Here is a 15,917-nt window from a genome sequence, read left to right as displayed (position 1 = left end):
TAAACGTTGAAACGTTTATCTGTCATGGTTTGGAAGATTATTCTATTCTGATTTAATTCTTATATTTCAGGGCTAATTTCTAAAGCTCGTTTACTAATAGTTACAGAGAACATATTCCTAGGGTTGATTTCTTGTACAGCTTTGCTCTTCGTTTGTGCAAGGTCCGATTAGTAATAATAAACGAAGCTGCTAAGATCATGGACAAGTGCATAATAAACATTGAGGTACGACTTCAAAAGTATGCATATATGAGAGCTACGAGTTAAATTAATAACCATAAATATATAATACTTACCAGTGTTTTCTGGCGACTTCTTCTCCATACAACTTCTGATAATCTTCCTCAAGACACGGGCAATTAATTGAGCTCAGGATTTTTAACCAAAACTCTTCAAACCTTGGACCTTCAACTCTTGGACCAGAAACGTTAGATGTTCTACAGTTTAACTGACCTAGTGCAACTTTATTCTTTGTTGTTGTAGACTTCGGCATGTTTCACAACAACAATAACAAGCCACTGTTAGGCATAGGCAGAGAGTACTCTTCTAGCCTATGCCCAGGCGGAGAGAATTTTAAAGCAGAGCCTAGATTATTAAATATATAATTTGAATTAGAATTTTAAAGCACAGTAGAAAGTTAATAGGCTGAAGATGATGATGATACTAACTTTCTTGTTATTGTTGTTGTGAAACATGCCGAAGTCTACAACAACAAAGAATAAAGTTGCACTAGGTCAGTTAAACTGTAGAACATCTAACGTTTAAACTGTTTCAAACATGTCCGAACATAAATAGCGCGTTTCCGGCACCGCACGCTACGCCGTGTTATTTATACAGCTAATTATTAACAAACTGCAGTGGCTGTGCTACCTTCGTTGCTGTTAGTTGCTGCTTTGTTGTTTATTAGCTGTCAGCATCTGATTTAGTGCATGTAGTGGATCTTACTCACGATTAAACGAAGACTATAAATGCGTTTGGTGTTTTGTTACTTTTTTTTTATCTTCAAATTCATTTATTTCAAGTAGGCCTACTTTATTAGCACTTTTGAAACGTCAAGTATGTATGTTTGTAGTGACTCTACCACCGGTTCGGCAAGCAGATTCTACCGAGAAGAGCCGACAAGAAACTCAGTAGTTGCTCTTTTCCAACATCAACATTTACAATCATTTTTCTATCTTGCGGGAGATGAGAGCGAGACTGGCTGCTTCCAATCTACCTTGTCATTGAGGAATTCATCAAATGTATAGTAACCTCGCTGTACTAGACGCGTTTGACCCTCATTAACCCATTAATGTAAAATGTAAATTGTTGATGTTGGAAAAGAGCAACTGCTGAGTTTCTTGCCGGCTTCTTCTCGGTAGAATCTGCCTTCCGAACCGGTGGTAGAGTCACTTCAAACAGACAGACTTGACGTTTCAAAAGTGCTTATATTAGGCCTACTTGAAATAAATGAATTTTGAATTTGAATTTGAAAGTACAGGGCACGCGTCTCCTCTCAGAATAAGAAGGGTGTAGGTCGTAGTCTGCTACGCTGGCCAAGCGCGGATCGGTAGACTTCACGCAGTTAAGGACTCTCAGGCATGCAGGTTTCCTCACGATGTTTTCCTTCACCGTTAAAGCAAGTGATATTTAAACTGCATAAATTAAAATTGCACATAACTCCGAAAATTCAGTTGTGTGTGCTCGGTCTCCACGACAGTTAAGCCGACTAGGCTATAACCGCTTTTTAAACTCAAGCTTTTTTTTTTTAAAAGTAACTTTAGGAATTTATAATTTCTGAATTTTCTATCGTCCTTCCTTCACGACCTAACAAAGCAAATAAACAACTTATTTATTCACTAGGAATTAGCATTTATTTATTCTTTAAAATTATTGTTTTATAAATATAACCTAAAATAAACTATTTAAAACTAAATAAAATCTAAAACGTCTTCGAAACCACCGCAGCGAGGTACAGTTTCTAAGATGCTGGCAGCATTGCCCCTTTGGATGACCAAACTAATTCGTTGGCCAAGGTCTACCGGTGATCCTAGAGCGGGCTCTAGGATCACCGGTAGACTCGATAACCCTTTTCGATAGTTCTTTGAAAAGAGGTCGTGCCTCCGGACCCCACGGTAATAAATAATAATTAAAATATATTTCCTAAGTTTGAAGTTAGTTGAAATGACATCTCTGAGGCAAGTATAACACTTGGACTCTCGGGTAATCGAGCTAAAAGCCTCCCTCCCAGAGCTCCCGCTCACAATTCATCTGCCAGCCGCGAGCACGATTACCGGCAAAAAATGTGCTCCGACGTTTTATTAACGCCTGACAATAGTCAGGGGCATTTCGATCAAGCCATTTACTACAAATCGACGAGCCTTTTCTTACTTAACCTATGCTTAGACTAGCTTCTGCTCGCCACTTCGTTCGTGTGGAAATTTTGATCAAATATAAATACAAAATATGTTACGGGAACTGTAATTTCGAGGAAAAATGACTATGTGTCATCGATATCTATGCCATACTCGTATTTCAGACATATGGACATTGAAACGTTAGACAGATAAACGTTGAAACGTTTATCTGTCATGGTTTGGAAGATTATTCTATTCTGATTTAATTCTTATATTTCAGGGCTAATTTCTAAAGCTCGTTTACTAATAGTTACAGAGAACATATTCCTAGGGTTGATTTCTTGTACAGCTTTGCTCTTCGTTTGTGCAAGGTCCGATTAGTAATAATAAACGAAGCTGCTAAGATCATGGACAAGTGCATAATAAACATTGAGGTACGACTTCAAAAGTATGCATATATGAGAGCTACGAGTTAAATTAATAACCATAAATATATAATACTTACCAGTGTTTTCTGGCGACTTCTTCTCCATACAACTTCTGATAATCTTCCTCAAGACACGGGCAATTAATTGAGCTCAGGATTTTTAACCAAAACTCTTCAAACCTTGGACCTTCAACTCTTGGACCAGAAACGTTAGATGTTCTACAGTTTAACTGACCTAGTGCAACTTTATTCTTTGTTGTTGTAGACTTCGGCATGTTTCACAACAACAATAACAAGCCACTGTTAGGCATAGGCAGAGAGTACTCTTCTAGCCTATGCCCAGGCGGAGAGAATTTTAAAGCAGAGCCTAGATTATTAAATATATAATTTGAATTAGAATTTTAAAGCACAGTAGAAAGTTAATAGGCTGAAGATGATGATGATACTAACTTTCTTGTTATTGTTGTTGTGAAACATGCCGAAGTCTACAACAACAAAGAATAAAGTTGCACTAGGTCAGTTAAACTGTAGAACATCTAACGTTTAAACTGTTTCAAACATGTCCGAACATAAATAGCGCGTTTCCGGCACCGCACGCTACGCCGTGTTATTTATACAGCTAATTATTAACAAACTGCAGTGGCTGTGCTACCTTCGTTGCTGTTAGTTGCTGCTTTGTTGTTTATTAGCTGTCAGCATCTGATTTAGTGCATGTAGTGGATCTTACTCACGATTAAACGAAGACTATAAATGCGTTTGGTGTTTTGTTACTTTTTTTTTATCTTCAAATTCATTTATTTCAAGTAGGCCTACTTTATAAGCACTTTTGAAACGTCAAGTATGTATGTTTGTAGTGACTCTACCACCGGTTCGGCAAGCAGATTCTACCGAGAAGAGCCGACAAGAAACTCAGTAGTTGCTCTTTTCCAACATCAACATTTACAATCATTTTTCTATCTTGCGGGAGATGAGAGCGAGACTGGCTGCTTCCAATCTACCTTGTCATTGAGGAATTCATCAAATGTATAGTAACCTCGCTGTACTAGACGCGTTTTTACACATTTTTTAAACGTATGCATTGGTAGGTCAAGAATTTTCTTAGGAATCATGTCGTAAAAGCGTATACTCAACCCCACAAAGGAGTTCTGCACCTTTCGCAGACGATATGCAGATATCACTATTTTATGTCCGTTTCGATTATTAATTTCAGCTTTTTGTTTATAAAGAGCAATATTTTGTTTCACAAAGACTATATTATTATTATAGATATATTGCGAAGCTACTGTAAGAATACCTATTTGTTTCAATTTTTCACGAAGCGATTCGCGTGATCCAAGTTTATATATTGATCGTACGGCTCTTTTATGTAGTATTAAAATACTTTCAATATCTGCAGCTTTTCCCCACAGTAAGATCCCATAGGACATAATACTGTGAAAGTATGCGAAATAAACAAGCCTAGCTGTTTCAAAATCGGTAAGCTGTCTAATTTTCCTGATTGCATATGCAGCTGAGCTGAGTTTACTCGCTAGGCTTTCTATATGGGTACCCCACTGTAGCTTACAATCTAAGGTCACTCCTAGAAAAACAGTGGAGTTTTCTATTTCAGGGTCTGCTATAAGTCCCTTGATTACATAGCTACGATCGATTATTGTCGCCATGTTATCAGAATCATTCAATAAGCATAGGTCAGGGTATTTTTAAGTGATGTGGTAGGCGGGTTGACAGGCGGGCAGGCAGGCGGGCAGCCAGGGAGGTGGACAGGCGGTCAGGCAGGCAGGTAGACATGCGGGCAGACAGGCGGGCAGGCAGGCGGGTAGATAGGCGGGCAGGCAGGCGGGTAGATAGGCGGGCAGGCAGGCGGGTAGACAGGTGGGCAGCCAGGCAGGTGGACAGGCGGTCAGCCAGGCAGGTAGACATGCGGGCAGACAGGCGGGCAGTCAGGCAGGTTGACAGGCGGTCAGGCAGGCAGGTAGACATGAAGAATTCAAATTTTAGATAATAGCACGCGTTACTTTGTATAATTCCATCATATACAATGCATATTAAGCTTAATTTACGAAAAGCAGGAGAGGGGGAGAATTTGAAAGGTGTAATTTATCATTTCTTCAATCTTCATACTCCACACCAGACAGATTTTCGGCAATGTATTCTCTACGAAAGTTTCGCTCCGACAAAAGAGCATCCTCAGATGTGAACTTTACAACGAACAATTGGTAAGATAAAAGCTAGTAAATGTTAATTGTAAAGACAAATTCCAGTAAATACAAATGTAGAGACTAGAGACTCAACATTAAGTTGCAGTATCAAGTACACGGTACAATCAAGATTAGGAGTATCGGCCAAGTGGCGATTGGCGCGGAAGGGCTCACGGCTCAGGGCCGACCCCCTTTGTCCCCGTTCCGCTCGCCTGCCCGCCCTTAACTGCTGTCCCTACGAGCAACAATGTAGGAACCCTTTCCGGTGCGTGGTTACTGGATTAATGGAAGTCGTTTGGAGACGCTAATGATTTTAGCGGATATTTTTGGAGTAGGTATTGCATTATATACTGACTTTTGTTTCGGTTTAAAAAAATTCTCGCGCTAACGCAAAAGTGCAAGAAGTATCCTAAGGCTAAGGATTCCAAGAAGCTTGCTCATGTATCTGTGAGATCGTTTTGTTGTTTGCCGTAAATAGGTGTAAAAAGTTTTTTTTTAATCTCGATTTTTTAAAACACCGCGACCCAGTCCCGCCGCGGGTGTTTTTTCTGTTATGAAAAAATTCCATATCCGTTATCAGGATGCAAGCTACTTTTTTGCTTTATTTTGTCGGGATCTTTTTTTGGACATGACAAAAAAACAAACACACTTTGGCGGATAGCACATACCTGGATATACTGTAGACTCAGGCGTACCTACTTAATAAGTTATTATTTGCAATCTCACAGTATGAATATCCAATTTAAGTTTTAGCTTGTAAGTTTGACAGCTTGGGCTGGCAATAGTCATTTTCACTTAAGATATAAAGTATTAATTTCGAGAAAAAACACGGGCTCGATTTTGATAAAATTTTATTCAAATCGAGCTAGAATCTACACAGAACACCCAGTACCTAAAAATGTTTGGCCCAACTTGAGAATCGATCCAAGGACCTTTTGATCCGTATTCACCCACCAACCACTAATATTTTGTTTAGTGCCCAATCAAACGTGGTAGTCAACCAAAACCAAAACTCATTTCAACTGTGAGTATCAAATATCGCAGTTATTTTCCACTTTAAAAATCCCTTTATTTTCTGTGAGGACAATAATGCACGCAGTGTTTTTACTTCTAAAGGATGTAGCATGTTTGCAACCTCAGGGATGAATGAGTCAGCAAACTTCTCGTTAAAAGATAAGGGGGGGAGCTATTCTGGAGCACAACATGTTTGTCTCCACGCCGTTTTATATCTTAAGTTGCATCTTATGCTTTGTACAAAATACGTGTTTCCTAAACGAGTAGTCTACTGTCTATGCATAATATAGTACTATTGTTATATATAGCCAGATTTGTTCGCTCGCCATTGAGGAGTGGTTTTCGAGTATGCAAATACTTGAGCATCGGAGTAAAATGGATTTATTGGGATTGTACAAAAACTCAAATTTGCCTACAGTTCTATAGCTCGGACTTTTCACAGAACGTTTATAAAATTAAAACCACATGAACACGATTTGCGACTCTAAACCGAGCGACATTAGATCAAATTTACTTTACTATACTGATATATAAATACGAAAACAACACTCGATTGCGAGCGCGCAAATCATGTACTAGAACTCCAGAAGTTGAAGTTTAACGGCTTCAAGTCAAAGTCAAAGTCAAAAATATCTTTATTCAAGTAGGCCCATAGGTGGCACTTTTGATGCGTACATAAGAATTACACGGTAGTGAGATGATGGCCATAACCACATTCGTAAACTTAAAACTAAAGCTACTAAGGTTCCAAACGCGTCCTGGTCGAAGAAGAAGCGCACAACAAACTTAGCCGGGTGTTTTTTTTTTGTTATCACCATCTCACAATGTAACTTAAAATTATTAGAAGAGCAACCTGGTTAGAGCAATAATTCACAAATTAATAATTCACCACATAATGAAGTGAAAGATCTTAGAGAAGAGAAAGGCGGTGGGGAAATGTTTAATTCAAAGGGAAATTGTTTCAGCACGTTGAGGAAGTAGAATCGGTAACTAGAATCAAATCAACATTTTAAAAATTTTGAAAAAAAAAATAACATTTTATCATTATCGACCCAATGCCGGCTACTACATACAGGGCACTGAGCACGGGTCTCCTTCAATGAGAAGGGTTTAATCCGTAGTCCACCTCGCTGACCGAGTGCGGATTGGCGGACTTCACACGCTTTCGACAACGTCTAGAACCCTCAGGTATGCAGTTTGCCTCACGATATTGTTTTCCTTCACCGTTAAAGCAAGTCATATATAATTGCTAAAAACAAACATATCTTAGAAAAGTTACATATTATGTGTGCCCTGGTTCGGACTCGGTCCTTCCGAATGGGAGCCCTAACCAGCGTTTATAACCTATGTACTCGTATATAGCACGCATTTTTTTGTTTTAATGTAAACAGCAAGGCACTCTACTCTTCATAACGATCTCATCCAGACATCCGTTTGATCAGTCTGTAACCAAATCAATAAATTATTCATACCGTCGATACATACACTCTTACCCCTATCGCTTGTCACAAACAGTACAAAACCCATCAAAAGTGCACATACTCTGTACGGCTATTCTCCTAACACTCCATCTAATACCTAATTGCAACGCTTAAGCAACGATGAAAGTAAAATTATTATGCCATCCAGAATTTGTCATGTTGCAAGAAATACTGCGATTCATAACTGATTTCAAAATATATCAATAGCAAAACTGTTTTGCTTGCAACAAAATAATTTAAAAACCGAGCTGGGAAATAAAAAAAATTCTAAAAGTATTTATTTTGTTTGTAAAAGCATTTTGTAATTCAACGTGTAAATGAAAACCGAAATAATACTTTACATTATGTACTATCTCTGAGACTTATCTGTGAAACTGAAAACCTAATACGTTTCAAGTAAACCATTGTCATAGTTTTTACTGTTAGAAATCAGATATAGCCAAATAACATCACAAGCAAAATTAAAATCATGTGAATGTCACTTTATTAGGTACGCATCGCGTAGCGTAGGTAATATGTGCGTGTCGGTCTTTTATCTTCAATAGGGTTGTCAAAAGTAAACACTTAGAATGTGATGAATTAGTTTGTATGGAAAAATAAATATGCTTCTTTTGATTTAATATTTTTACATGGTGTTCCTTAGGAATAATACTTATGCATCCCTCAACCATTTGGTTATTTCTATTAGGTAATTCGGTTACATGTTGTATAGTTGAAGCGGGACATAAGCAAATAATGCCAGAGTTTGTTTACATATACTATAATATATTTTTGATGATCGCAGTTTAGATTTAAAGTTGCACAGAGAGAAACTATAGGTATCCCCGAAGGCATACAAAGTGATATTATCTATTTTCTATCCTATTGTGTATGCAGCGCGCGGCGGAATGCTAAATCACTTGTAGGTTGGTAACTTTAGCGATCGCCGAAACCATATTTTATTATTATTCGATTGAAATTCAGCATTAGCCTACGATCTCACCTGATTTGAAGGGAATATAGAATTTAATTCGGAAATAATTTAACCTTGAATAGCCGTATAGATGTTAATTAAACACATAAAAGGTTTCCTAAGCGGCGTTGTAGCGCTGGTTAATATGCAAGTTGAATAATACAAAGGCCTTGATGATGCCTGCGCCTAGACTAGACCAGACCTGAACCAATTCAATCATTATGAGTTCCTTGTTAGATTCCTCCAACTTACCACCTTTGCATCTTTTAAGAAGGCTAACCTTTTAAATTTAACAAACACATCCAAGTTTCTGTATTGAGACAATTTTGTATTGATATTATCAAATAAAGATGTTGCAACGTGATCCAATATAATTGCCTAAACTAAAAATCTAATTCAAAGCATATTGCTTTATATATAATGGCCTCAGCATACCGTTCTCAACCTATCAAGGCCAATAACTTGGGTAGGATACTGATAATACACTATTTAACAAACTCTGAAAGATTGTATATGAGTACAGTTTATTACAGAGACTAAGTCATGTTCTTAGCGATTATTCATTGTAAAGTCAATATTTCCTGTGGTTTCTTTAGTGTTAATGTCAAAGCGAAACGAGTGTAAGGTAGGACAAACAAACTGTAGTATATGTGTGGGTAGGTTTCATAATGAATGTTAAACTTCAAACGGATTGTGTGTAACTAGCCAGTTTGAAATAAACGATTGGTCGGACTAAGCGTTGTTATTTTCCGAGTATATTACAAAAACAAACACACTTTCGGATTTATAATATTAGTAAAAATTACGGTTAAGGCTCATCAGCGGATACAACGCTGTGTAACCCGTGTTGATCCGCTGATCCGCTTTGAGAATAAGAACGCTTAGTACGCTGTGGACTGTGATTTATGTATACGTCTGGTATTCCCAACGTCAACGTGGCAGATTTGTGCATAATTTGAATTGCGCATACTGTCTGTCTTGTAGCGTCATTGGTGGTATCGAGTTGCAGATAACATTCAAATACCGTGAAATGATCGAAATTCTGGTGAAGCTATTTCATGTTATATTCCGAGTAATATTGGAATTCTGCGAGATAATCAGAATGCTAAGCTGTTAGTCAATTTGGATTATCGGAGAAACTAAAGTTTTTTTGGAGTCTGGTGTAGTATTAATGCGGATTCGGAGACACGGATCGATTGCAGTAGCTGTACAAGTGAATATTATTATGATCTCGTGAAGCTCTTCTTAGAAGTGTGGATCTTCATAGCCATTGTCACTTGTTAACGGTAATTTAAATCAAGACCATATCTACGCATAACGTTACACCAAACGACATAACTATATAGTAAGTATATCGAAATTGTCGGAAATGTTTCTTTAAAGTTGTAAAACCAATCTATGACAACATACGACTATTTTTTAAAGTTGACTCATACGCGGACGAAGACGCGAGGATCCGCTAGTAGATATATATTATACACAAAAACGGTTTGCTAAGCGGTGTTATAGCGCTGTTTAATATGCAGGTGGAATAATAAAAAGGCTTTGGTGGTGCCTACGACTGGACTACACCACACCCAATTTCATCATTATGAGTTCCTATATTGACACCTCTAGCTAGAATCCTCCAACTTACAATTTTTACACTTTTTACTTCCTTAACCTTTTAAATTTTACAAAAACTACGAAGTTTCTGTGTCTAGACAAGTTTGTAATGACGCTATCAAATAAAGACTTTCGGTAGTCCATATAAAATGGTGGATTTACGCGTTAAATCCCGACGCAAAGACTGGGGGACGATTGGGGTTTTATAAGTTTGACGTGTGTGATGTTTGATTTTGTTTGAAAGGTGAATTAGTGGGAGTGTCTTAAAATATGTTTGACATTTTTTATTTATATTCCTGTACTTACTATTGCTGATCGGAGGAGAAGCGCTAACTTGTAAAAAATAAAATAACATATAATGCTTGTTTGTTCTAGCGACGACTCACTCAAAAATACAGCATCGCAGTTGGAGTGCCAACCTTGGTGATCAGAGGCCGGGCTGTCAGGGACGCTTTACTCAAGGATCCTAAAGGGGAAAGATTCCCTTGGCCAGCTCCGCCATTGGACGAGGTGTTACGAGGCGTGGAGTTAGAAGGAGAAGAGAAAAAGAAGTACGAAGAGCTACCGCCAGATGCTGTCAGGGTGTTCTACTTTGCCGCTCATTGGGTAAGTTTTTAGTAAATTTATGCCGCTTTATGAATCTTCATGGTCCTACCTACGTCCTTCCGCTCCCTACTAAATTTTGGTAGTTGTCGATCCAGCAAACTAGAGGTATGTTGGTCGCGCTTTTACTTGGTCTCCACTTCTGAACACGTCTCTCCCACCATTCATCGGTTCACAGACAGTAATGCATGCTAATAAACTTTAATCTTAACCAGCCCTCCCTCGCGACTTTGGACATTTTTGGAACTTTAAAGAGGAAAAACTTTTTCATACATGATTTTATAGAAACTTTAACCGTTTACGCAGCGCACGAAGCGGAAGCTGTCAAAAGGGAATAAAACCCTGATTTTGAAACATTCTTCATTGGATTGCTATGCTTGCTATGCTTCTATTGGTCTTACCGCGATAATATGTAGCCTTCCTCGATATTTTTAAAATCCGAACAGCAGTTCCTGAGATCATTGTGTTCGAGTAAACAAACAAACAAACTCTTTAGCTCAAAATTAGTATAAGATAAGATGTCCTATGGGATCTGAAGTTAGAGACATCTACCTCTAGGGGCCATAGAGACTCCTACGGGCGGGCTAGTTTGTGTAACTAACCCTGACTCTTAAGTAACTATAGTTCTCAGGTTTTAGTGATAATGACAGAGGTCGACGGCTTAATGTGCTCTCTTCGACGCACGTAGGAATCATAAATAGCTTAATGGGAACCTCTAAATATTGCCACCTATACCTACAGTTGTCTTATTTCCAAGTTCAGTCATTTGCTCTGGTCAACAGCACCAATGAAAGATGTTATCTTTCATATGCTATTGGTTGAAATAGGACAAGTGACCAGTTCAGGATAATTTTCTGATATAAAGTCAAAGTCATAGACTAATTTCTTCATTCAAATAGGCACATAGATGGCACTATTGATGTAAAATGCAAAATGTAAAATGTAATGTACGCATCAATAGAGAGTTAAATAAATAGCCGCCTGATTTTTACATTTGCAGTACCAAAAAGCTGGTAGCTGAAGACGGCAGGTGAGCAGTGCGCTCTTGAAATAGGAAAGGTGTAATTAATTCAAATAACTCCTCAAAAACTCCCCTTTATCTTTATTTCCCTCCAATTAAAATAATGACTTTATTTTCAAGGATTATCTTGAGTCTCATTTAGAATGCTTTTGTTTTCAGTCGTTTAAAATGAATTTTAGCCTCAAACTTAATTTAAGAACCTCCTTTGCTAAATAGAAACTTCATTTCACGCTTAACTCAATAATTCCAGTTTAAGTGTGGCCAGCAATAGACTCCACAACTAGCTTAAACATTTTTCCGCAGTTTATTTTTTGCATTATAGGTTAGTTCAAGAAATGCAATGGAGAATTAAATGGTATTTCGACTCCCTGAAATTCTTCAGCCTCATCACTAAGATCCGTGCGATCCGTTACTGGCATCCTTCTTTCACACGATGTTCGCCAATTTGATTTAGCATCGTGGAGATCACAATGGATGGGTATGCCGATCGAAGTGTAGAAATCATCTCGATCTTTGACCGATAGTCTGACGACTCTTCCCCGGAATTTTTGCGGGAAATCTTAGATTCACTGTAAACATTTGGTCGATAGAATAATGGCTAATTCGTATTTGTAGTTAACAGAGTTGTTGTTTGCGTAAATTATACAACTGATCTTCGTGAGTAAAAATCATGCATGCCATTCCAATATTTTCTGGTACTCGCAATACATTAATAATGTAATTTGTTAGTGTTTCTTTCTATGGTTTATATTTTATTACTGAGATCGTGATTCTGGTAAGATCTCAGCTTCAAAAATGTCTCCATCGGCTTCTACTAGAGGGCATATTGGCGTTGCAAAGAATCTGTATCAGCAGAAGAATCGGTATTGCTTCAACGGTAAAGGAAAACATCGTGTGGGAACCTGCATGCCTGAGAGTTCTCCATGATGTTCTTAAAGGCATGTGAAGTCCACCAATGAGCCAACGTGGTGGAAGGCGTCTTGAACCCTTCTCATTTTGGAAGCGGACCCGTACCCTGGTATACTACAAATCCGGTAATGATATGATGATGATGATGATGATGATAGAATGTGGTGATGCATAAATAAGATATAAACATTGCACAAATATATAAATAGTATATATAGGACTTACTAACTGTTGCCCGCGACTTCGTCTGCGTTTGATTTTGTTTTTTGATTCGGCATTCAATTTAGTTTTAGTTCTAAAAAAAAATTAAATTTTCAGTATCGCTAAGCCTTAAATGAGGGGTTTGCTGCTGTTCTGTCCTGCCTCCAACCACATTCATCTGATCTACACAAAGTTTGGGCAAAATTAAATACATATTATAACCTCTATAGTACAAAAATAATTATTTAAATCGGTTATAATTTAAGTTATGGTGTAAAATCGTCAAACCCTTATCTTCTCTCCCAAAGGAACCGAGCATAATGACGGAATAAAAAGTATCCAATATTACTTCTAACACTTCCAAGAATATGTGTACAAAGTTTCATGAGGATCGGTTAAGTAGTTTTTGCGTAAAAGCGTAACAACGGACTTAAGTAGGGATAGGGATAGGGATAGGGATATCAATAACATATAAAAGAAACCCCATATTCATATCTTCCAACGGTAAACACATTGTTAATTAACAACAAATAGATAACTTCTTCAATCTTTCCTTAACACTTCGGTCTGTACTCGTCTGTACCTCTTTTATTCCCGCCATTTTATATGACCTTCCTTTTTGATCTGGGTTCCTGTCATTTTGAATTTCCACTCCACCTTATACCACAGATTATGCATAGTTTTGACAAGCCTGACCGAAGATTCCTTTTTATCTTTAACCAAATGTACAGACAAAGACAGATTTGCTAAAAGACGAGTATATATATTTATGTATATATATATCTTTATATATATATTTCTTGTGTGCGTGTGTATGTCACTCAACTCCCCTTAAACGGCTGGACCGATTTGAATGATTTTTTTTGGTATGCGTTTGGGGCCAACCCTGGATAGTTTAGATTCACAAATCAGCCCGACAGCTGGCGCTGGGGTCCGCTAGTATTTATATATATATATATATATGTACAAATAAGATGTAAACATCGTTGTTGTTCTTTCCCGCAGTGCCCACCATGCCGCTCTTTCTCGCCCAGTCTGTGCGCAGCGTTATCAGCAGTTCGGAAGAGGAGGACCAAATACGCAAACACGCAACTGATTCTCGTATCCAGCGACAGGTAAGTGATGTCGAGTCGCAGTGTGGTGATAGTCAAAGTCAAAGTCAAAGTCAAAAATATCTTTATTCAAGTAGGCCCACAGGTGGCACTTTTGATGCGTACATAAAAATTACACGGTAGTGAGATGATGGCGATAACCACATTCGTAAACTTAAAACTAAAGCTACGAGGGTTCCAAACGCGTCCCGGTCTAAGAAGAAGCCCACAACAAACTTAGCCGGGTGTTTTTTTTTTTTTTTTGTTATCGCCATCTCACAATGTCATTTTAAATTATTAGAAGAGCAACCTGGTTAGAGCAATAATTTACACCCAAGCTTTTTTATCGTTTACGTAGTCCTTTATACTATAATAGGACTTTTCTATAAGCTTACGTTTAATACAAACTTTGAACTTTTTAAGAGACATCTCCAAGATGTCAATTGGTAGTTTATTGTAGAATTGTATGCAATTTCCTTTAAACGAATTATGAATTTTATGTAACCTAGTATACTGCACTGTAAGTTTATTCTTACTTCTAATGTTTAAATTATTGCAGTCACATTTTTTCTTAAATTTAGAAATTTAGAAATGTTCAGTTCATGAAAGTCAGACCTCACCTTGCCATAATTAACAGCTATCGTGGCACACTGTACGAAAAACTTTACAGCACTTGCTTTGGACAATAGATAGGAAAATATAAAGTTTTCGCACTATTTGAAAATATATTACTACCCCCGTATTCATAAAACATAACTTAACATATTTTTTTAAATATATTTTTTTTAGAACAGTTATTTATTTCAAGTAGGCCCAAATATAATTCCAAATAGAAAACACATAGTAATAGTTACAAACTAACATTAATACATATTTACAAAAAATATAAGCCGTCTGACTTCACTTTGATATTAGATATTAACTTGGGAGTCGGAAGGTTTAACTCTACAATCTCTATAACGACGCAAGGTTATAATTTCTTCAAACATTCGACAGACTTTGCGGAATTCCATGACACACTAAAAATTAAGCTTAATTTTGCTATACTCCGCGAGAACAACATTCATTGTAAAGTCAACATTCTGACGATGTTCCGGTGTCGGAGCGAAACGTGCACGGAAAATATTTTTGATATGGAGTATAAGATTGAAGGAATTGTGAATGACACCTTACAGATTCCCCTGCTGCTCGCTTAATATAGCAAATTTAGCTTAAATTCCATTGTACTTCTTTTAAAGCAAATAATTCATTCTTGTAATAGTAACGGAGTGCAAATCTTAAATACTAAGCTTAGGTAACTGTTTACTCAAAACTTTTACAGTAGGTTCCTGCATGATATCATCCAATAACGCCTGCTTACAATCTTGTTTCCTTTTACCCTGAAGAAAATTTTTTAAGCCTTGGTAAACTATGGCGGCCGATTGGCGCAGTGGGTTTGATTCCCACAGCTGGAAAATATTTGTGTGACGAACATGAATGTTTTTCAGTGTCTGGGTGTTTCTACACTACTTTACTACACTAACTTAGGGGCTGATTGCCTTATCAGTGTATTTCAGTAGGATATTTATTTAAATCTTTTCACCATTTTAATATTTTTTTTTGTACAAAGCCACACATTTGCTTATTTATTATAGTTACCCATTATTCTTGTATAGAAGAGCAAGAGACGCAAATGGTTGGACGATTTAAGGGAGTGGACTCAGCTACACGAATCTAAGGAAAACTGCTTAGCACAGACTAGCTTTTCGATTTCCGAGTAAACTAAGTTTTAAAGATATTTATATTTATATTAAAGAGGTTAAAATAAATTCACAATTCTTGATACATCAATATCAAAGCAACGTTTTTCATATTATTTATGTAAAACAAAATCTAAACAAGGTTAGGGTGCGGGTGCGGGTGCGATCCTCAAAACAGCTTTTTACGAGTATGATTGGGGATTGCGGAGGGGCCTTAACTTCGTCAAATGTTGCTTAAACAATTCAAAGGAATTCCATTTGGCAAAACTTGCTTAACGTAACATAACGACCAACACGGTTTCGAGAGGACATTGTTCGCTAGAAAACGTTCTGGTATTTTG

At 37.4% G+C, this 15,917-nt stretch overlaps 1 protein-coding gene across 1 annotated transcript in view; it reads left to right on the top strand.

Annotated features, from left to right (window-relative positions):
• LOC120628191 (nucleoredoxin-like) overlaps positions 1 to 15,917 on the top strand; it is a 68,212-nt gene that overhangs the window by 22,744 nt on the left and 29,551 nt on the right. Inside the window, exons 2-3 of the mRNA XM_039896440.1 lie at positions 10,388 to 10,618; positions 13,752 to 13,861. Of these exons, the coding sequence (XP_039752374.1) occupies positions 10,388 to 10,618; positions 13,752 to 13,861 (341 nt within the window). The remainder of the gene's footprint in view (positions 1 to 10,387; positions 10,619 to 13,751; positions 13,862 to 15,917) is intronic.

Source organism: Pararge aegeria, chromosome 12 (genome assembly GCF_905163445.1).
Source record: "Pararge aegeria chromosome 12, ilParAegt1.1, whole genome shotgun sequence".
Lineage (NCBI taxonomy): Eukaryota > Metazoa > Arthropoda > Insecta > Lepidoptera > Nymphalidae > Pararge > Pararge aegeria.
Note: the sequence above shows the minus strand (reverse complement) of the source record. Positions and strands in the feature narration are given on the sequence as shown.